This window comes from Zonotrichia leucophrys, chromosome 9, assembly GCF_028769735.1.
Source record: "Zonotrichia leucophrys gambelii isolate GWCS_2022_RI chromosome 9, RI_Zleu_2.0, whole genome shotgun sequence".
Classification (NCBI taxonomy): domain Eukaryota; kingdom Metazoa; phylum Chordata; class Aves; order Passeriformes; family Passerellidae; genus Zonotrichia; species Zonotrichia leucophrys.
In genome coordinates, this window is record NC_088179.1 from 25149860 (window position 1) to 25173250 (window position 23391).

General features: G+C 50.6%; 3 protein-coding genes across 3 annotated transcripts; all 3 read left to right on the plus strand.

Moving 5' to 3' along the window:
• The first annotated feature begins 1504 nt into the window (after positions 1-1504).
• Positions 1505-3415, plus strand: GPR87 (G protein-coupled receptor 87). Its single transcript, XM_064721222.1, has 2 exons — positions 1505-1538; positions 2394-3415. The coding sequence occupies exons 1-2, from the start codon at positions 1505-1507 to the stop codon at positions 3413-3415; spliced, it is 1056 nt and encodes a 351-aa protein (XP_064577292.1).
• Positions 3416-9971: 6556 nt separating this feature from the next.
• P2RY14 (purinergic receptor P2Y14) lies at positions 9972-18511 on the plus strand. The gene is made up of 2 exons (XM_064720579.1): positions 9972-10254; positions 15473-18511. The coding sequence occupies exon 2, from the start codon at positions 15491-15493 to the stop codon at positions 16502-16504; it is 1014 nt and encodes a 337-aa protein (XP_064576649.1). The 5' UTR covers positions 9972-10254; positions 15473-15490; the 3' UTR covers positions 16505-18511.
• A 1292-nt stretch (positions 18512-19803) lies between these two features.
• Positions 19804-21031, plus strand: GPR171 (G protein-coupled receptor 171). The gene has a single exon (XM_064721117.1). The coding sequence runs from the start codon at positions 19822-19824 to the stop codon at positions 20848-20850; it is 1029 nt and encodes a 342-aa protein (XP_064577187.1). The 5' UTR covers positions 19804-19821; the 3' UTR covers positions 20851-21031.
• Positions 21032-23391: the final 2360 nt, after the last annotated feature.

Here is a 23391-nt window from a genome sequence, read left to right on the forward strand (position 1 = left end):
CCCAGGATGGTTCCAGGGGCCTGGATGTCCCTGGGCAATGTGAGGGTGGTCTCACCTTCCCTGGGCAGGGACACGGGGCAGGGTCTGCCCTGGGCAGGGCTCAGCAGGGCCACGACAGGAATGGGGGCACTGCAGAGGGACAGCAGAGGGACAGCAGCTGCGTGCAGCCCAGGGCACACAGAGCCAGCCCCAGCCATGCTGCAGCATCCCCAGGGGTACACAGGGCACACAGAGCCAGCCCCAGCCATGCTGCAGCATCCCCAGGGGTACACAGGGCACACAGCAGCCCCTTCTTGCTCTGCTCCATCCCCAGGTACCACATCCAGCACCTCCTGCCTTCCCTGCACAGAGGGTTTCATGGAGCACCTGCCTGGAGAACCTGAGAACAGGGAGATTTCCAGGGGCCAGGAATTATGCAGACTTAAAAGAAACCCAGAAAAGCAGGGAAATAAGCACCTTATTTACATAAGGAGTTAGATATGCATCTTTTCATAAAATCACGTACTCTTTTGATCTCTGCCTGCTGGGCAGAAAAGAGAGCTGCAACTCCTCAATAACAGCAAAACATGGTGGATTGCTGCTGCTCAGACACACAGAAAACAAAACACCTGCAACCCCTTTGACAGCCTCGTCACTGTCAGAGCAAACAGCGCCAGCCAAGAAGCCAGACTGGTAAAAAGGTTAAAATACCCAAATTGAAGTTTTTTACTGATGCTTTCACACACCATTACTTGCTTTGGTGCCATCTAGTGCCACACAACACAGTTCCTACATGGGGCTGGCACCTAGAACAGTTCTGATCTGCAAAGGGGCTGCAGGAATCCCACCCTCTCTTCGTTCCCATGAGAGCAGTTGGGTCTTGTGGAATTGGTGAGATCTGAACCATTTTTCCAGTTTTCCTAGCAAAATTTGTAAGCAAAAAATGAATCCCAGAAAAGTTACTGCATTTGCATACTGATTGAGGCAAGAACAATTTGGAGCACAGCATTACAAACTGGTATTGGCAAAATCCCTTTTAACAATATCAAGTATTGTGATGCCATATGGCATTAATGAGTTTCTGCAGGTTTCAGTGCTCCTTGTGTGCCAGTTTCTATGAAAAAGGAACAGGAACTTGTCATTTCCACCATTTCCACCCCAATTTGGGGAATACACCATGAAGTTATAGACACATATCTCATAATTACTGATAAAACTTTTTGCTTCAAGAAGTGAGTGATGATTAAAAAAAAAATCTACTCACTGAAATGAGCAAGAAGAGGGCCCTGACAGCAGAACCACTGTGCAGTGCCAGCCACCTCACCTCCCTCTCTGGGAACTCCAGAGGCAGCTCCTTTCATGCAGGGGACAAGAAGGTGGGCTCTTCTATTTTCCTTTGGTTTCAATTTGGATTTTCTTTCCCCAGAACATCATCCTGGCACAGGCCCTGCTGCATCCCAGACCCACGGCTGCCAGTGGGACTCCTGAAGAGCATTTCAGCCGGAAACCTACAGCAACACAAAGGATGGGGTACAATTTGTCCTATGGAAAACTGCCAGGTAAAATAACAATGGAAATATAAGAGATTGATAAGTGTTTATGTTATTACTGTCAGTTCCTACCAGCTTTTGAAAGAAATCAGTCATTGCAGCACGGCTGTGTGAGCACTGCCCAGCCTGCCCCACAGCCAGCCTGCTTTGCCTCACCAGACAAGGTCAGAGCACAAACAACATGAAACAAAACATACTGACATTTATGGCACAGTTTATAAGCTTTTCGCAAACATTTACATATGAAATCTTAAAATCCCCCAGAGACTGTGACTTTTAAGTACATTTAAGTAAACCAAGTTAAAATTCACGTTTTGATAGGCCTGAGGAGTCTCTCCAGAGCCCTGTCCCATGACAAACATCTCAGCTCACAAGTCACACTCTGTCAAGAAAGCCAAGAGCTGACAACCCGCAGCTCTGAGTTATGGCTCACCCAGCAGCCTCAGACTGCCAGAGAGGGCAGCTCCAAAGTGGCCAAGTCTGTAAAGCAGCAGAAAGATTTACCATTGTTTCCTTGCTTGGTCCCGTCTGTAAAACACCATAAACGTTTACCATTGTCTCCCTTACTTGGCCCTGTCTGTAAAACAGCAGAAAGCTTTACCATTGTTTCCTCACTTGGCACATCTGTAAAGCACCATGAAGCTTTACCATTGCTTCCCTTGCCTGGCCCACCTGTAAAGCACCAGAAAGCTTTACCTGTTGTTTCCCTCCCTTGGCCCATCTGTAAAGCACCACAAACTTTTACCTGTTGTTTCCTTGCCTGGCCCCACCTGCAAAGCACCATGAAGCTTTACCATTGTCTCCCTCCCTTGTCCCCACCCGTAAAGCACCCTAAATCCTTACCATGGTGTCCCTGTCCTGCAGACAGCCGCCCCAGCCCCGAGAACAGCAGCTGGCCCAACGGCAGCTCGGCGGCGCGGGACGAGTTCACCACCATCGTGCTGCCCGTGCTCTACCTCCTCATCTTCCTGGCCAGCCTCCTGCTCAACGGCCTGGCCGTCTGGATCTTCTTCCACATCAGGAACAAGACCAGCTTCATCTTTTACCTCAAGAACATTGTGGTGGCGGACCTGCTCATGACGCTGACGTTCCCGTTCAAGATCATCCAGGACTCGCGGCTGGGCCCGTGGCACTTCAACTCCTTCCTGTGCCGCTACAGCACGGTGCTGTTCTACGCCAACATGTACACCACCATCGTCTTCCTGGGCCTCATCAGCATCGACCGCTACCTGAAGGTGGTGAAGCCCTTTGGGGACTCGCGCATGTACAGCATCACCTTCACCAAGGTGCTGTCGGCCTGCGTCTGGGTGGTGATGGCGTTCCTGGCGCTGCCAAACCTCATCCTCACCAACGGATACCCCACCAGGCGCAACGTGGACGACTGCCTGAAGCTGAAGTCTCCCCTGGGAGTCAAGTGGCACTCGGCCGTCATCTACATCAACACCTGCATGTTCGTGGTGGTGCTGGTGGTGCTGATAGGCTGCTACATTGCCATCTCCAGGTACATCTACAAATCCAGCAAACAGTTCATCAGCTCCTCCAGCCGCAAGAGGAAGCACAACCAGAGTATAAGGGTTGTCGTGGCTGTGTTTTTCACCTGCTTTTTGCCCTACCATTTGTGCCGAATACCCTTCACTTTCAGTCATCTGGACAAAATTTTAGATGACTCTGCACATAGAATCTTGTATTACTGTAAGGAAATGACCCTGTTCCTGTCTGCATGCAACGTCTGTCTGGATCCCATCATTTATTTTTTCATGTGCCGATCATTCTCTCGAAGGCTGTTCAGGAAATCCAACATGAGAACCAGGAGCGAGAGCATCAGGTCCCTGCAGAGCGTCAGGAGGTCGGAGGTGCGCATCTACCACGAGTACACCGACGTCTGAGGGCACCCCAGAGACTGCGCTGACCTGTGAGGGCGCTTGTATATCATGTAAATAAAACGTCTCTAAGTGTCTGACCACGGAATCTCATTGAGGGATGCGCAGACACGTTCAGCTTTTCTGTGCCAGCTCACCAACATCCACCTCAGATTCCATCCCCGCAGGGATCGGGCTCGCTCTGTGGGGCTGGGGGTGTTTGGGTGGGTGGGCAGGTTGGCTGGTTAGGGCTGGTTAGGGTTGGCTGGTTAGGGTTGGTTGGTTGGCTGGTTAGGGTTGGTTGGTTTAGAAATCACAACTCCGTGGGGCTGGGAGGCTTTGGCATTTGGCTCTGGCATTGAGCAGACCCACTGGCAGGAACTGTTCCCCAGGGTCTGCAGAAGGCAGCAGGGCAAGGGGAGGGCAGGAGGTGGCACAGGCCCCGTGGGGACCCTCGGGGTGCCCAGGGCAGGGCTCTGGTGCCACTCAGCTCTGTGCCACAGCCCCAGGGCTCCGTGTCCCTCACCCGGCACCTCCACTGAACCCCCTGCACCCTGTGATGCCCACATGGGTCAGTCTGTCCTGGGCTCGCTGGGATTAAATCAGGTTTGTTTAGAGCAAAAACTGCTGGCACAAAACCTGCCCGAGCTGGCAAAGGCAGGCTGGAGCGGGCAGGAGCCCTGAGCAGGCTGTGCTCACAGCCAGCCTGGTGCAGTGCAGCTGCACAGGCAGGAGATGGCAACAGCCCGTCGGCCACTGTCTGACACTCCAACCACTTCCCTTCTCATACACACACCAAAAAAACAACACACCAGAAAATCCTCAAAATGCAGCACCCAAATGACAAAATTAAGCTCTGCATGAGAACATCTTTCATAAAGCTTTCCACTGAAAGAGCAGTTTCTTTCTTCTATTTTTTTAACACTATCGGTTTAGGTTTAGATTTTGGTTTACAAATAATTAAGAAGTTGAAATGTAAGTATGATAATATTTGGATTAATGCAAGTATTATGAAACCACTTACATGATTAGGAGAGAGTATTTCTGGTAAGGAAGTCAGAATACTTTGGCTATTTATCCTACTTTAAATAAAAATATTTTAAATAGCTAAAATACCACAGATAAACCCTGTTTCCCAATCAGCTTTGTAGAAAACTGTCCACACACAGCAGACAAGTTCTGGGACCAAATCTGCCATCTTGCACCCTGAGCAGTCCATGCACATACAAAACCATATTAAGAGAGCCAGCTTGGGGACTGGGTTGTGCAGCTTAAATTCTGACAAGCACCAGATGAAATTGAGTGATAGCACTGAGGACTGGAAGATCTGCCCACAGAACTGACGTTCCTAACCAAAGTCTGTCCCCTCAGGTCTTATATGGTTAAAGCCAATCAAGGCGGAGTGCTTCTGGTCTCCCTTTCACAAGTGTAGATCACCGAGGGTTTATGGCTTGTTAAATTGTGCCTGATTGCTGTGTTAAATCCACAATGGCCTTTTCCCAGGTGGGCGGTGGGCTTCCCCCGCAAGCCCAGCCAAGCCCCAAGAGCCCCTTCAGGGGCAATGTCCCCCCTGGTCCCTAGCAGAGGGCACCAAAGGCAGCTGAGGAGGCAGAGCAGGGCTGGGGTCGGCCCTGGCACGGGGGGAGCTGCTGGGGCGGTGCTGGGGTGCCTGCAAACACAACCAAAGGGCACCTGCATCCCCCGGTGTGCTGCGTGCCCTCCTGACAGCATGCACACTCGGCACCCTTCTCACTGCCCACGAATTTTTAACTGAAGGATGGATTTTCATGGTGTTTCCTCCTAGGAGAGAAACTGCTGAACTCCCACATAAGAGGTTTCCACTAAAATACCTGTTACCCAAAGCAGCCACACTCAGGTGATGGCATGGCGCCCTCCAAAGCACAGCCTGAATATTCCCCCTGTGCAGGGACCACAGGGATGAAGCAATCAGCAGCGTCTGGGAAGGGTCCCAGAAGGGAAATCCATGTGAAATGTGGGAAGGGAAGGCACAGCCACGCAGCCCCAGCATGCAGGCCAGGCAGGAGCAGCCCCTGCATGCAGCTGAGCCCTGATTGCAGGCAGCACTGCAGCTGAGCCCTGATTGCAGGCAGCACTGCAGCCTGAGCCCCGCATGCAGCTGAGCCCTGATTGCAGGCAGCACTGCAGCCTGAGCCCCGCATGCAGCTGAGCCCTGATTGCAGGCAGCACTGCAGCCCGCCTGCAGCAGCGCCCGAGCAGCCCTGCAGCCTGAGCCCTGCAGTGAGCCTGCAGGCAGCACTGCAGCCTGAGCCCCGCATGCAGCTGAGCCCCCCACGCATGCAGCCCCGCGCTGCACAGCCACCCCAGAGCAGCCCTGCATGCCTGCAGCCCTGCAGCTGAGCCCCCCATGCATGCAGCCCTGCCCTGCACAGCCGCCCCAGAGCAGCCCGCTCTCCTCGACAGGGTGTATCTGTGACAATCTGGTCGCTGCTTTGTGCACACCCGCATGCATGACAGCTCTTTGAAGATGCTCCTTGGGAAGTATTTTCCCAGGGCTAAATATGAATTGTACAACAACATCCCAATCCCCAAGTACCAGATAACTATATTTAATTTATCCAGATTTGACATGGAAATTTGGTCTCTAAGAGTTCATCGTGAAAGAAAAAGCCCCAAGGAAGTTGTGTGGAAAGTCTCTGACCTGTGACTGCCCTTTCAGAGAGCCTCATCAGAGCAGACATGGATATAAACTCTGGCTCTGCAGACCCAGAGTCCCATTTTTAAGAGGAAACAGTTTCCTGGTGGAACTACAACAGCAGATCTGACCCAAGAATGCAAGGAGCAATTCCTGAACAATTGAACCATTCATTAACATTTGGGATTTTTTACACTCAGGAAGATGTGCATTACAGTGTTTGTAACTCAAATGCAATTATATCTTTCATATTCTGATTGAATAGCCAAGGCAGAGCTCTCCATGCCAGGGCATTATTGTGGCAGAAATGTGATTTGAACCTGTACTCAGAGCCAGCTCCAGATCACTACTGCTGCAGGACTTTTGTCATCACATTTATTTTGCACTCAGCTTTTGTGGTTCTTCTACTAATGACCTTTCCTGTGACTTTATACCGACACAGCTTCACAGGAATCCTAAAAAAGGAAACTAAACCCACCAAATTTCTAAAAATCTGTCCTTGCATTGGCACCCACCACTCTCGAGCTGGATGAAGCAGTGGGAAAGCACTGACAAGCAGAGTGGCCGTGGCAGGTTCACCCAGCTTGGTCAGGGCTGGAAGCAAAAGCCAGTGAAGAAAATGCAAAATTCAAGCTGCCAAGGGGCCCGTGGTGCAGGCGCCGGGGCGGATGGAGCCCTGTGGTCTGTGTTAACCAGAAATGCTCTGCAAACCAAACCCAGCCCTACCTACACAGATGTCCTGTCAGAGCACCCACAGACACCGGAAGGTTGGGCTGCAGTCCCACCACAGAGCCTCACACATCAGGGGCTACTGAGGGATAAAAGGTGCCCCAATTCTGCATCTGACTGGGGCATGAGAATCCAGCACAGCACTGCAGGGACAGACGGATGTGTTTGTCCTCCTCACCTCCCCACAAGTGACACCGTTTCACAAGATTTCTGTCCTCGTGTATGCCCAGTGCTCACCCAGATATAGACTTGTGATCAAGACACTTGTGACCAGATACTAACCTTGTGACCAGATATTAACCTTGTGACCAGAAATGGTGGAAGGATGAGAAAAAAGCAAGAGAGAAAAAGGTAAAAAAAAAAAAAAAAAAAAGAAGGCAGCAGAAAAGCTAAAGGAGTTATTTGTTTATTTGTTTTGTCCTCAGTTTTTGAGGAGAGTTTGTCTTGAACACAAAAGGAAATCAAAAGATCCCCATTTCCTGGAAAGGCTGCAGATGTAGAATGCATGATTCTGAAGTCAGAAAATGAGGTGCTTTAAACACAATTGTCTTTTGAGGAAGGGACACGGGAGAAATTGCAAAAATTATGTCAATGGCCTTTGAAGTACAAATGTGCAACTAGAAAAACTGCTGTCTGTGGCTGAAGGACAAGAGGACCATCTGCAGGAAAGCCTGCTTTGACTAAGTAAGGAAAATTACTCTATCAGATCCCACACGAAGGGTTTTCTAGTTCAGTCCAGCCCAGTCCCCTCCCTCAGTCCCCTCTCCTGCCACCCCCTAAGGGCAAACACCAGCCTGGAGCAGCAGTGGTGCCACCCAAACGTGGGCACAGCTTGATGAGAGAGCCCCAGACAGATCCTTGTAAGGGCTCAGCAGGCACCCACCCATCACCCAAACAAAACCGAGCAGAAAACATTTGCTGGCAGATTTGACAGGGCAAAAACACAACTGGAAGTCCTGCAATACTTCTGTAATTAGCTGGCTTCTGGGGGGATTATCCTAAAAAACATTGGTTTTTGCTCATCCTGCTTTCAGCAGTTCCTAGCGCTGGCCACTGATAGCCCAGGACCTGCCTGGATTCGTGCTCAGGAGGGCTGGCAGCACTGGCAGCTCTGCCAGCTGGGCTGGGGCGGGCACAGGAGAGACCCTGGGCACAGACCCCCCTCCCCAAGGCCAAGCTTGGGGCTGTGCTTGGAACCCCTGCATTGAGAGCTCCAGCAGGACCCACCAGCCCAGCCAGGCTGCAGAGCTGCCAGCCCTCCCTGCACTGCTGCTCCAGCCAGGGCAGGAACCAACGCAGCCCAGCGCTGCTGCCAGCAGAGCAGACCTGCTGGGACACGCCAGCAGCGCTCTCCCCTCGCTGGGGCACAATCCCACCACCAGGACCCTGCAAAGGATTCCCTTCTTGGGCCCTCCGCTCAGGCAGAGTGTTAACAGCTTCTCTCAATAGCACGGCCAGCAGCTGGGAATTTTGGTGTTTGGGGGAAGAAGCAGACGGGTATGGCTAAAGGTAAAATACATTATCAGTTTGTTCTTCAGCCACCTAAAGTGCATGGCAGCGTGCAGGGCCTTCTAGTGACCATGCTCACTGCCCACTTTATAACCCTTTGGCAACAACAGCCATATCTTGAGATCCTTAAACATTGGCTTTGGCTGGCATGTTGGAAAAATCCCCATGTTTGTACAACAGAGCAGCCCCTGGGTTTGCCCAGCTGCCCAGAGCCATTCCAATGGGGTGAAGCTGTACACAGAGCTCAGGCTCCCCTCCCTCTCTTTGAGCCCTTAATCCTCTGCCCTGGACAACTGCTTACTTCTCACTGCAAAAAATTAACTGTGCTGCAACATTTAATCCATCACAGACTGGCATCTTACCCTGGAGAACACTGCACATCCTCTTCTTTGGGGCTTCTCTCTCTTAGAGAGCCTGTGGCTTTTAAACCAAAGCCTTATCTGATTCACTCCTCCCCATCCCTGCTTCAAGAAATTACCACAGGGTGCACGGAAATAGAGGAAAAGCTTGGCTGCCTGGTGTCTTCTGGGGAGCCCCTGAGAAGCCTCGTGCCCCATTTGTTCAGCCTGATCCATGGGGAAACTACAAAATTGTCACTGAAACCAACACCCCAACCCCAAAGCCTTGGATTGACCACTGCAGCTTTGGGCTGTGAGTCTCAGGATGGAGAGGGGACAAGAGTAATGGCAAGAATGTGCAGACAATTCTGCCTCTCAAGATACTCCTTATTGCACTGAGAGATGTTCAATGAAATCTGGGGAAGGAAGGGACTGGAGGTTCAGGGTAGCTCACAGTGGCCCAATGTAAAGGATGTGCATAGGGCAGCAACATGCAGGGAGAAGGTACATCTATTTCCCTGTGCCTTTCTTCTAGGGCCTTCTTGGGCCCTTCTTCTACAGAAATACACTCTCACAGAAGCAAAGTCCATGAGGAATTGTGTATTTTCTGTAGGCTTTAGGTGACACACTGTCAAGCAGAGCTCAAGTCCTGCACTAAATGTTTACTTTTTCTAAGGTACGCAATGTACGTATTTCACAGTTTTTAAATAAACATTTAAACCTCGATTTATCTATCTCCCCAAACCTCAGCTCTCTCTCAGAATATGTACTCCTTTCCTACTTCCACAGAGAAGATATTAGCTCTTCTATTACCATACATCTCCACTAATTCTGCACTTGATTTCAAAACTTTTGGGAGGAAGAGGAGGGGAGGAAGCCAAGCAGGTGTTTAAGCTTAAAAGAAAATAATAAAGCACAAAAAAGAAGAGAAAGGAAAGAGCCATACACCAAGGATCCATCACGAATCCCCAGACTCCATGTCCCAGCCCCGGCAGGCACCACGCAAGCCCGTGGCTCCGGTTCAATCCCTGCCGAGCTCCGAGCCGCGGCTCCCGGGGCAGGATGCGTCACAGCAAAGGTCGCGGCCAGCCCTGGGAACAGCTTAGGAAAAGCAAACTCCATCCAGCCCGGCAGTCCAGCCCTCCGGCTGCTGTGCCAGCTGCACTTTCTGTCCCGAAAGGCGCTCGGCGCTGCTCTGCAGCCGGGACAGCTGCGGGCCGGGAGCCGGGCACGGCCAAGGGCACGGCCAGAGCTGGGCAGGGGCACGGCCAGAGCTGGGCAGGGGCACAGCTGGGCAGGGGCACGGCACGGCTCGCCAGCCCTTCCCCTTTTGCTTCGCGATCCTCGCAGGGCTGCGCTGGGGCAGCGGCGGGATGCGGGCACGGAGGGCGGGCAGGAGCGGCTGCGGCTCCCGGGACCGGCTCCGAGACTGATCCGTGCCCCTGCCTGAGCGGCTCCCTGCCTGATCCCTCTCCGGAGCGGCTCCCGGCCGATCCATCCCCTGACCGATCCATCCCCGGAGCGGCTCCCGGCCGATCCCCGCTCAGCCCCGGCCGGAGCTCTCGGAGCGGCGCAGCACCGGAGGCACCGCGCCGCCGCCCCGCTCCGCTGCCCAGGTGAGACGCTGCCTCCAGCACCCGCTCCCGTCCCCTGCAAACGCGCTCCAACACCCTCGCGTGTTTTTGAGTAACTGCCACCGCAATTTTACTTTTTAAATTGGCAAATAAGGCGAGCGTCCGCGCCTTCTGCAAACCACTAACAACTAATAACACAAACGAGCAGTTCTAACTAACTAACTAACGAAACCGGTACAGAAACTACTGTTTCAGCCGTAGAGCAGGCTCCAGCTGTGGCAGCAGACAGAGAACCTGCAGGCAAGGATTCTTCTTGTCTGCCTTAAAAAGATATTTTTCTTAAGCAACTAGTTTTGTTTTCATTTGTGGCTGAGAAAATGTAACTATATGAAACTCATAGTTTAAAACATCAGAAAATTGAATTTAAAATATTTGAATGACAAATACTACCACTAAAATATAATATTAAAGGGGAAAACTTTCTTGAGCCGCTTTTTACTACTATTAAAAACCCAGTTTCAGGACGATGCAGCTAATAATCATTAAAATGTTTTATTGACCCAGGGCTCTGGTTTTAGCTGGGATAAAGTTAATTTTCTCCCAGTAGCTGGTATAGAAATGTGTTTGGGTTTGGGATGAGAGTGACGGTTCTCTGATGAACCCTGATGGTTTAGCTGTTGATGAGCAGGGCTTGCACCAAGTCAGGTGCACCTTCTCATGCCCTGCCAGTGCAGAAGGGCATGCCAGGAAAGCTGACCCACTTGTTTTTCTTGGGGTTTATCTCTCTCCTTGTTATTTTCCTTCATTACAATCTATTATTATTATTGTCATTATTATTGTTATTACCTTCTTAAGCTACTCTTACCTGACCTAACATTTCCTCTCACATCCACTACTCCCTAATTCCAGTATGAAAACTGATGAGATAGGAAGGCTCTTAGTGGAAGAATTTTGAGACTTAATTTAAAAAACTGAGTATTTGAATTAGTTCTGAAAATTATGCTGTGTGCAAAGAGCTCAAGGCATTGTCCAAGTTTCCATCTGAGTATCAGGGTTTGCGCAAATACGTCCGTCTACAATCTTTTAAGGTTAAAAGCGTGCTCAGAATAATGCATACCCTTGTCTAAAAGTCAGACATAAAAAGAGAATGAAAAATTCAGCTGATGAGGAAGACAAAGCTGTTAAATTCCAGATACCAGAGAGCACAGAGGCTGCTGGACAGGAAGAAGAAATGAAACAGTCCCTGGCGGTTTTTGCCAGACAGAAGTACAGTTCTGCCCTTGAGGTGTCCTGACACTGCACCCAGAGGAGCCATGGCTGTAATGGAAATGCAGAACCTTATCTCCTCCTCTCTGTGCACCTGCTGGCCCTGTCCCCGTGTCCTTGAGAGCTCCAGCAGCTCTGCAGGTGCCAGGAGAACATCACGGATCCTCTCCCTGATGTGACGCTGCAGGGACACCATCCCACCCCCTGCCCCTCCTCACCACAGCACCCTGCATTTGGCCTTTGGGATCACAAGGGGGATGTCCTGCTAACGTGCACAGAGGCAGTCCCACCTGTCCTTCCTCCCCATTTCTGCCAGCAGTGCAGACAGAGCACACCCGTGTCACCAGGGCCACACCACAGGACACACGCTCTGTTCTCAGTCACTGTCACAGGGAGCAGCTGGGGAGAGGCACGGCTCTGTGTGCTCTGTCCTTGCACAGCACACCTGAGGGGCCCAGACAGCAGAGCTGGAGGGCACGGGTGAGACAGCAGTGGTTACTGCTGCCCTGAGCCCTGCACTGCTGCCCTGAGCCCTGCCCTGCTGCCTGACCCACGGCAGATCCTCCTTTACTGCAATGGGAATGCCACCTCTTTCTTCTGCCCTCCTAGCTCATCCCACTTTCCCCGTGGCAGATCCTCCCTCACTGCCTCCTGCAACAGGAATGCCACCTGTTTACTCTGCCATCCTAATTCCAGCATTTGCCCTGTTCTCCAGCCATCCTGCTTTTTCTGCCATCCTAATTCCAGCATTCATCCCATTTTCCTCCACTACATTCTACACCAAACAAGAACAGCTACCAACCAACACGCCATTTCTAGAGGCTAAAATATCCCATTATTTTGCATACTTTTATTCTCCTAGGTATTAAAGCCCAGACATTGCCCTGTGACAAATGTCATAATAAGAACAGTAAATAACAAAATTTCAGTCTCTTGGCAAACTCACAACAAGTCCAGTGCCCCAGCCACAGTCAGGGTGAGCAGTGCCCTCTGGAGCAGAGCAGCCATTCCAGCCGGAGCCCTGCGTGTCTCCCCCTGGCACATCCCCGGGCTGGGCTCCTCCCTGGGGACTCAGGGCAGGCTCAGAGCAGCCCTGGCCACACCAGGCCAGTGTGAGAGGTGTCCTGGGGTTTGGGGAGGAGGCTCCCCCCAGGCAGCCCCCAGCCCCTGGCAGTGCCCAGCACGCTCCTGAGCCTCACCCCCAGCTGCCTTGCACCGCATTGCACAGCACGGACAGCACTGCAACTTCCACAGCACCAACATTCCGACCACATCAGAGAGAAAATCTTAAAATAAGGTTCTTCTTTTAGCACACTCAGCACAACTTGCAATGGCTGTGGTGTGTGTGGTGCCTCTTCCTCCTGCAGCTTCCTCCTAGCATCAGAGGTACCATCCACCCTGATTGCCTCCCCTGATAACTCCATTTTGCAGTTCAAAAAGACTTCTGGCAATAGTGACCGCTGTCACCAGTTCCTGACCCAGTAACTGTATTACATATTTATTAAACAGCTGCATTCGTTTCCATAAATAGCTAAAATGTGTACTTGGAACAACACAACTTCTGGTAAGGCCAGGGTAAATAAATTAAAAAACAACTTATAAATATTATTCTTATGTTCAGTAAAGCAGGGTGAACTTTGAAACTTGACAGCCATGTCACAGAAGTCAAGAATTGCCTTAATGCTACTGTGGAAGAGTCACAGGGGACAGCACAAGCCTGACCTCAGAAGGGACAGAGCACTTCTAATGGTTTATGCAGCTTCCCTTTGGTGTGTTGTGCCAAGACAACGTGATTTACACACTGAGAAAGTTCAGAACTTTTTTATATTTTACCCAAACCATCTTGGCCATATGGTGAATCAAGTTTGCTGGTTTTGCACAACTAGTTGACATTATTCACAGAGAATCGATGTACTTTATGCTGGTCCAAGCATTCAAACAAGAACAGCTGCTTGAGTACGAAAGGCTGTGTGCCACCGATCCCAAATGGCACTGACACACTCTGTGTGACACCTATCCCAAATGCTGGCACTGACACAGCCTCTCTGTGTGCCACCAATCCCAAATGGCACTGACACACTCTGTGTGCCACCTGTCCCAAATGCTGGCACTGGCACAGCCCCTGTGTGCCGTGGGAGCCCCCCAGCAGCACAGGTGTGCTCTGCCAGGACACAGGGCTGTGTCTGTGTCCCCCACAGGTGTCCCAGCAAGAGCACAGCCCCGTGCCACAGCAGGCAGCTGAGGGGAGGTGAGGACGTGCCAATGACAGGGAAGGATGGACAGAGCCTGGCCTGGCCTGTGGCCCCCTCTCAGTGACACACAGCTGATCAATCTGCTGGTTTCAGGTGTAAAACTCATCTAGGCTGTCCTCTGTGCTGCACAGACACTGTGGATGTCACAAAGACTTGGTGTCCACATCTGCAGTCACACAGTTCTGAAATAATCCTTTGTTGTATGATGCCTCAGCACAAAACACACCTCATGATCTTCTAAACAATTTAATACCTACCCCCAAATCCAAGCACAGACAGACCCACCTGGGGGTTCTTGGCTGTAGAAAACCCTGCAGAGAAGGAGCAAGTTCTTAATGCACCGCGTGCAGAGAGAGGGTCCTGCAGAGACAGCCTGGAGGGACAAAGGGAGCAGGGACACAGCAGGAGAGAACAGTTTCTAAATGCAGTGTGTTAGTATTTAAATTAAAATGCCATTTGCTATTAGTGCCTTTCCAGAAGATGCTTCTGATTTCAGCAGTATCACCCCAGGCTCTACCCTCATAACCTCCCAGCTCTAACACACCTGTACCTGTGGTAGTTTAATACCTACTCTCCAAACCATCTTTATCATTTAGAACTCCAGCCAAACAAAACCAAATGCCTTGATGACAAAGAAGGAGCTGCTGCCCTGTCAGGATAGTGACCAGGGCGAGGTTCAGTGCAGGCTTTGGGTGTCTCAGGGTAACACAGCCACCCCATGCTCCAGAGCACACCTGAGCTGATCAGCCTTCACACCATCTCAAGAGGTACAGAAAACAAACGCACCAAAGGAGACCATTTTACCTATTTGAGAAAAAATGTCAATTTCTAGCTATTGCAAGCTTGCATTCAGGCTCCAACCCACTCCACAGAGACATCAGTTACCGACTCAGAATGGGGATAAAAGGAAATTTGTTATTTTCTACAAGACAAGGTGGTTTTTTTTCCCAGCTCCAAGGCACATATTTTCCAGTTGCCCAGGGTTTCACTTGCCAAATACAGCAGCATTATATTTATATCTATATTTGTTCTGCCCTCCCCACAGAGGATAATCCACCCCCACAAACATTCTGGCAAAGAAAAGCAGACAGCAGATGTGATTTCTTCTTGGAGATTCTTTAAAATGTAAATCTGACTGACTTGAGAAGCCAGCTCAAACTCCCACATCAGAAACTAACACAGACACACTGCTGGGCTGCTGGAATTTTAAAGTGAGCTCTGCCAGCTGCACATGCAAGTTCCTTGGAAGGGAACACTGGGATATATTGCCATAGCTGGGTATCTCCAGCCTTGACTAACAGGAGCTTTTACAGAACACTTTGACCAGGATTATTCACATCCCTCATGTTTCATGGCAAATCAATGATAAAAATCCACATTTAACATTTAAAAAACACATCTCATTAACCCTGAGTCACCAGATTGCCCTGGGTCAGTCCCATCTCACAGCACATGCCTGCAGGAAAGGGGCAGCCCTGGGCTGGAAGGGAAGGGGTTAAAGTCAAACAGAGGAGGAAATGCAGCCTCTGCTCAAAGCAACAACATGGAACGTCACCAGACGGTGAGATGGCCCTGCTCAGAGAGCTCTCTCCATTCCCTGCTGGCAGTGCCGAGCTGTGGAACGTAGCTGTTTGTGAGGGGCTCACCGAGCTTGCCTGGAAGTGAGGGCAGAACGCTCAGAGCAGTCAGCAGAAAGCCCAGCACCACCCTGCCCCGCTCACACTCCCTTTTTCTGCTTCTAGGAATGAGGATACTGCAAGATGCTCAACTCCAGCAGCAGCCCCTCGGGAAACAACTGCAGCCACAGCACGGTGGTCACCACCACGGTCATCCCGCTGCTCTACTGCCTCATCTTCCTCGCGGGGCTCTCGCTCAACGCCCTGGCAGCCTGGGTCTTCCTCTACGTGCCCAGCACTAAGAGCTTCATCGTCTATCTCAAGAACATCGCCGTGGCCGACCTCCTGATGAGCCTGACGTTTCCTTTCAAAATCCTCGCTGACTCGGGGCTTGCCCCCGCCCAGCTCAGCCTGTTCGTGTGCAGGTACTCGGCCGTGGTGTTCTACATGAACATGTACATCGGGATCACCTTCTTCGGCCTCATAGGCTTCGACAGGTACTACAAAATCGTCAAGCCTTTGTTCACCTCCTTCGTCCACACCGTTAACTACAGCAAGGTGGTCTCTGCAATCATATGGCTGTTACTAATGATTATGTCATTTCCAAACATGATTTTAACTAATGAAATCACTAAGGACAGTTACTCCACAAAATGTATAGGTCTTAAAAGCGAGCTTGGCAGACAGTGGCACAAAGCAACAACTTACATTTGCACAGGGATTTTCTGGATTGTTTTTTTCCTGCTAATCGTATTTTACACTTCTATATCCAAAAAAATATACAGCTCTTACAAAAAATTCCAGAGGAACTCAGACACAGCCAAGAGAAAAACCAGCCGGAACATATTCACCATCATGTTTGTGTTTGTCATTTGCTTTGTGCCCTACCACCTCTGCAGGACCCCATACACGTTGAGCCAGATCAGCTCCCAGTTCACCTGCCAGGCCCAAAAATCGCTGTTCTACGCCAAGGAGTTCACTCTGGTGCTGTCTGCAGCAAATGTCTGCCTTGACCCCATTATTTATTTTTTCCTCTGCCTCCCCTTTAGAGAAAAGCTGTATCAAAAGCTGCACCTCAAGCCGAAAGCTTCAAGTGAGGTTGAAATTTCTAAATCCAGAAGATCAAATACGCTTGGGGAAAGCATAAACATCATGTAGGTTTGTGTCTCCACAATAACGCACATTTCAGGAAATCATTCATGAACAGAGAAGAAACAGAGAAACAAGAGCACAGGATAACCAGACACAAGCAGGAGAGGGGCTCAGCAAAACACCAAGTGCTACTTCCCTGCCTAAACCCAGCATTGCATGTGCCAATATGTTCACTGTGTGCTGTTCCAGCTGATGGCCTGATGGCATTGGGGTGTGACACAACCCACCTGGATCTCAGGAACACAGAGGGCAGAGCCTGGACCGTCCAACAGACCCAAAGCCACAGCAATCTGCTTCTCTGGCCTTGCATGAACAGGAACATCCCCACACCATTCTGCAGCCACTCCCTCAGTGCTGGCGCAGCAAGAGGCAAGAGCACCACAGAGCCATCTGGGAACATCCAAGTACAGCTGTGTAAAAACTCTGGTGCATTTAAATCCAGAAAGAAAGGTTTGCTGATTTTCCGTGATTTTTACACAGCAACAAAACATTTCTGTCTGTACCAAGGTAACAGCTGAAAGCCCCCAACCTGCTCTATACAAATATAATGTCTGTTATAACTTTATTTTTCAGAGCAGCTTTTTTTTAATTGATTTTATTATTGTACAGGAAAAACACAGCAGGGCCTAAAGTATCCACTAAAGCTTTCTGAGAGTGGCTCTGGAGCTGAATGTCTTCATTTTACTTATTAAAGAAGCTATAGGAACATAAATATCTTTCTGCCACTGCTTTTTGTTTCAGTCCAAACAGATCCAAGGGTGAACATTTTTACAAACTCGGTGCTTTCCCAGCACATCAGGCTGGGGTCAGACAGCCCAAGGCAGCTGCTCACACACTCAGGGAGCTGCTCACATTCCAAGATCTGCTCTCTTCCCGTAGCACTTCTGCAGGAAGGGCAGACCATTACACTGTAAAGGTTCACTGAACCATCACTTGGTCTTTTTAGGCCTGGAAAAGTTCCCTGCTCTGTAAACTGACTCTGCAGAAAAGGGCAGACTGACTGACAGAGACACACAGCCAGAAACGACTGCCAGTGCCGCAGTTTGGGCCCAAAAAACCCCTACGAGTATAGGAAATCAGCTTTGCATGAGCACAACACTACAAAATGAGTTGATGTTTGCTTGCAGCTGGACACGGGATCATTCCAGATTATTAAGCTTTGCAAACATTTTGACAAATATGGTCTGAGCTTTCAGTTCATGACTAAACCTAGAACCAGACATTCTTCATCTGTTCCCCCACACAGCTCTGGTGCAGGGTTTGTAAATTCCTGTGGATTCTCAATTACAACCAAGGGCCACCAGCTGGAGTTTCAGTATTGCTGTCAGTACCTCACCCCCAGCACGGGTCAAAGCTTTTCTCGCGGTTTCCCAAACCAACCAAACAAAAAATAAAGATTTCCCTGACTTCCCTAATGTGCCAAGTTATTTTAATAGTCCTTGGAAAATATCCAAATATTAAGAATGTTCATTGCAATCAGCAGAACCCCTAGGTGTCTTCAGGTCTGGCAGCTAAGGTGAAACTCTAAAACAAACACCATGAGATCCCCAGAACCTTGAGGAACAGCTACATTGCAAAGTCCTGATTTCAGGCGGATTTTAAATGTGAGATACACGTGGGGAAGGGGGAAAGGAGAGCTCCAGACTGACGAAAACAGAAGCAAAGGAGCTGATGCCACACAGATACAGCCCCCACGCCTCTCCCCCAGAACAGGAAAGCGAGGGCTCCGGGCTGTTCCGTGAGCTCTTATTGCTTTCTGTCACTGCTTTTCTGGGTAATCCCCACGTGATTCAGCTGCTTGAATCTGGGTTTAACTGCGTCAATCAGCCCCTCTGGAAACCACAGCCCCGTCTGGGCCGGCAGAGCATCCTGGGCAGCAGGTCCCACACCAGCCTGGGCAGAAGGACACACAGCAGAGCAGCCTGGGCAGAAGGACACCCCCAGCCCTGCAGAGCAGCCCTCAGGGACCCCAGATCTCTGCAGACCATGCTCAGGACACCCCCGGCCACCAGCACAGGTAAGTGGCTTCAGTCTCTGTCTGTAGAGCCTGTTCAGATCTCCGCGGATGGACAGCCCAAAATCCAGCTGTCAGATGCTCCAGAGGTCAGCTCAGCCTTTGGCAAGGCCCTGGCCGTGGCAGCAGCCCTGGCACTGCTCACAGCTGGGTACCCCTGCCCACGGGGGACGGGGACAAGCTGGGCTGCCCTGTGCCCTGCCACCAGCAGCACTGCTGCCCTCACCCAGAGCCACCTCAGCCCCTTCCCAGCACAGGGACACCTGCACAGGGCCAGCTGCAAGGGCCAGGCTGCTTTCTCCAACATTGTAAACCACCCGAGTATCTGCGGTCATTTTGCTTTACAAACTATGCAAATCTGGATACAATTTAACAGATTAAATTGCGTGTGCAGTAGCTCTCTTATGTTGTATAAAATATTCTGTGCAATATATAGAAATAGAGTGTTGCAGTCTGATGCCACTGAAGGCATAAATGTGCTGGTTCCAAGAAATTGAAAGGAACAGCCTTTCCCACAGCCGTTCTCTGCAGCAAACAAACAAAAATCCCTCAGTCTTTGAGCAGTATTTAGTTAAATTAGGAACAAAATTTTCTACTTTCCTTTTCTACTGAAGCCTACAAAAGAAGTGAGCAAAATTATCTATTATCTGCTTCTTTGAAAATGTGCTTTTCCTAAACGCTTCATAAAAATACAAGCTCTCTGCTCAAGCAGGAATGGAGAGCAGTTTGCAGCCTTAGGGCTGATGATGACCATTTGCTCACCCATCTGATATATCTGTATATTGGTTGGACAGTGCATTCCCTCAGAACTCCCAATGCATTTTACAGAAAGGGGATGCTACAAATACTACCTTTTTTTTTTTTCCAGGTTATGATAGAACCTGGAAACCTTTTTTTTCAAAGGTTATGATGTTTCTGTATGATTGTTATTAACCAGATGCTTAAACAGATCCAAACCTTTTTCTCTAGCATTCTGGCTGGAGGAGGGTGTTGGAGCAAACACTGCCAGAAAAGCTGCTGTAGTGGAAATGCTGCTCATAAGGCTCTATTCTTTCAGAAACAAATCCTAACGCACTCCTAATTCTTCCAGCATGAGAACAAAACTCTCCTGAATATTTGGGAAGCACCATGAAGAGAGAGAAAAATATTTCTTCCAAACTGTATTTTTTTTTTAGAATTAATCAAGCAAAATTCTAAGAGAATAGCTACTATTGCTGAGGAAAGGCTGATGGCATTGATGACCTTTTGGTTCTTTCATAGGTCTGTGATACCTCCTGTCAGCAAAACCAACTCACACAAGGAGTTTACAATGTCAAGCAACATTTCTGAATGTCATCTCTATGAAGAAATGGAACCCTTTACCTATTTTTACTACTTGATTTTTCTTATGGGAATTATTGGAAGCTGTTTTGCACTGTGGGCATTCACACAGAAGGACCAGAAAAAAAAGTGCATGAGCATCTACTTAATCAACCTCCTCACTGCAGATTTCCTGCTGACTTTGACACTGCCAGTGAAGATTATTGTTGACCTAGGAATTGCATCCTGGAGTCTGAGAATATTCCACTGCCAAGTCACGGCCTGCTTCATCTACCTGAACATGTATCTGTCAATCGTATTTCTGGGATTCGTGAGCATGGACCGCTGCCTGCAGCTGATGCACAGCTCCAAGATGTACCGCGTGCAGGAGCCGGGCTTTGCCAAGACGCTGTGCGCGGTGGTGTGGGCCATGCTTCTGCTCATCACCGTGCCCAACATGGCCATTCCCATCAGGCACATCGAGGAGCGCCCGGGCGTCGGCTGCATCGACCTCAAAACCAAATTCGGGAGGGACTGGCACGTGTTCACCAACTTCATCTGCACAGCCATCTTCCTCAACTCCTCGGCGGTGGTGCTGGTGTCCAACTGCGTGGCGGTGCGGCAGCTGCGGCGGCACGGGCAGAGCGGGGAGCGCGGCGGGCGCGCGCGGCGGGCGCTGGCGCACGTGCTGCTGGTGACCGGGGCCTACCTGCTGTGCTTCGTGCCCTACCACGCCGTGCGCATCCCCTACACGCTGAGCCAGGGCCGTGCCGGCACCGCCTGCCCCCTGCGCCGGGCCCTCTTCAAGGCCAAGGAGGCCACGCTGCTCCTCGCCGTCTGCAACCTCTGCCTCGACCCCCTGCTCTACTACCACCTGTCCAAGGCCTTCAGGCTGAAATTCACCGAGGCCTTTGTGGCCCCCAAGGAGACAAAGGCGCTCACGGCCACGGAGACGGCGCAGCAGAGCCCAGGGCAGAGCTGCAGCCCTGCCCGTGAAACAGCAGCAGAGCCCAGGGCAGCCCTGCAGCCCTGCCCGTGAAACAGCAGCAGAGCCCAGGGCAGAGCTGCAGCCCTGCCTGTGAAACAGCAGCAGAGCCCAGGGCAGAGCTGCAGCCCTGCCCATGAAACAGCAGCAGAGCCCAGGGCAGCCCTGCAGCCCTGCCCGTGAAACAGCAGCAGAGCCCAGGGCAGAGCTGCAGCCCTGCCCATGAAACAGCAGCAGAGCCCAGGGCAGCCCTGCAGCCCTGCCCGTGAAACAGCAGCAGAGCCAAAGGCAGAGCTGCAGCCTTACCCGTGAAACAGCAGCAGAGCCAAGGGCAGATCTGCAGCTCGGCATGTAGAACAGCAGCAGAACCAAGGGCAGCCCTGCAGCCCTGCCCGTGGAACAGCAGCAGAGCCCAGGGCAGCCCTGCAGCCCTGCCCGTGAAACAGCAGCAGAGCCCAGGGCAGAGCTGCAGCCCTGCCCGTGAAACAGCAGCAGAGCCCAGGGCAGCCCTGCAGCCCTGCCCGTGAAACAGCAGCAGAGCCCAGGGCAGAGCTGCAGCCCTGCCTGTGAAACAGCAGCAGAGCCCAGGGCAGAGCTGCAGCCCTGCCCGTGAAACAGCAGCAGAGCCCAGGGCAGAGCTGCAGCCCTGCCCGTGAAACAGCAGCAGAGCCCAGGGCAGAGCTGCAGCCCTGCCCGTGAAACAGCAGCAGAGCAGAGCCCACCTGCAGCACTGGCAGCTGCTGGGGGACTGCAGCTGTGGCAGCACTGCTGACAGCACTCCTGATGAGCCGTGAGCCCAGGCAGGAGGGAAACACCACCAAGGAACACCTCTGGCTGAGTGACCGCTCACACTGTGCCCTGAGCACTCACAGCCTCCAGGGATGCCTTCACCAACAGCCCAAAGAACAGTGCTGACCCACCAGGCATCAGCAACGCTTGAGAATACGTGTTCAGACTCAAATATGTCTTGGAATTATTTATGGCAGACACCTGGACTCACCTTTACAAAGTTAAATATTGTGCATTTACTCTATTAAAGGACTTGATGCTATCAAGTGAAGAAATTAGCAAACAGCAGCTCTTCAGCTGCAAAGCTGATTTGACAAGATTAACCAAAAAGCATTTCAGAGGGCATTATTTACTCCAAAAAGGAATTTTAAACTGCACTTATTAAAAATTGTTGTATCTGCTTACACCACACCTGCAGGCTTCATAAATAAATTTCCTCTTCTTGTCAAGTTCCACTGTCTCTCCCTGCTGCTGCCTCAATGAATACAAGAAAAGCTAACAGCACGTTATTGCAGAAAATTCAAGTGAATTGTAAAAGGAAGATAAAAAGTGTGAGTATCCATTCTTTTCATCCAGGACTTCAAATTCACTATATTGCTATACACAAATGCACACAATATCCCCAGCATTTGCATCTGAGACCACTACAATCTCTTACCTCTGCATAAAGTCCAGACTCGTTCTAGAATGACATGCTTTTCCTATTAACTAGTTTGGTTAGTTCTAAGGTGTTTTATTTAATCAATTTGGCTTATGGATCAGAAAGCAACTTCCAGGATCACTGTTATTACAAGAGGAGAGTTCTCTTGCCTGTGTAAATTACAGATGGAGCACAGCCATGGCCCTGTGCTTCCCAGAGCTCCTACAGCCCACTCACAGGGCAGCATCACCATGGGCTCGTGGTTTGGGGCTGCCTGTGCAGGGCAGGACAGAGAAACCCCCTTGGTGACACAGCCCAGAGCTGGTCTGACCCAACAGCCTGAGGCTCTGCAGGAGGAAAAGCCCAATGAGCTGTGCTTTGGGCTCCCAGCACACACATTGCTGTCACTTGCACACATTTGCTTTCTTTGCAGAGTTCTCATATGAAATATAAACTGGAAGCCAAAGAGAAACTTTTCATGTCCCCAGTTTTCATACAGATGATACTCAAATCAAAATTTTACCTGATGACAAAATTGCTTCATAAAAGCAGTGAAGGGTGATGTGCTTTGTGAGCAAGAGGAACAGGAGCAGTACCCACAGAGCCTCCAGCCCACTCACCACAGGATTTACACACTCATTCCTCCAGCCCTCCTCTGTCTGTTTCCAGGCTGTGACTTGCATCACACTGACACATTACAGCAAACAAAACACCCCCGGCCTCTAAAGATGTTATCTGTCAGATAGGCATGGGTGAAAAACTCCCCAAAAGCTCCATTTTATTTCTGACATTCTAAAGAAACACCACGTGTGTTTAGAACCCTGCATTTACAGAGCAGTAATGGGATGTAATGTGATTATATCCAGTCCTCTGTCCTTGTGTGCTCTGCTGATCTCACTTGTCCCTCCTAAGCTGGCCACCATGTCTGAAGACTTCAAAATACCAACCTGCAAACCAAAGAGATGTGCTTTTCCTTCTTTGCCCAAGATCAGCGGAAGCTTCAGAGAGCAGTGGCCACCACAGGGGCTGGAGCCCAGCACAGCTCCCTCAGCAAGGGAACACTTCCCCAGAGTGGCTGGGAATCACAGAGCCAAGGGCATGGAAGCTCCTGCCTGCAGGTGCCCAGCTCAGGAGAACAGAACACGGGTTTGAGCTGAGCGAGGCTG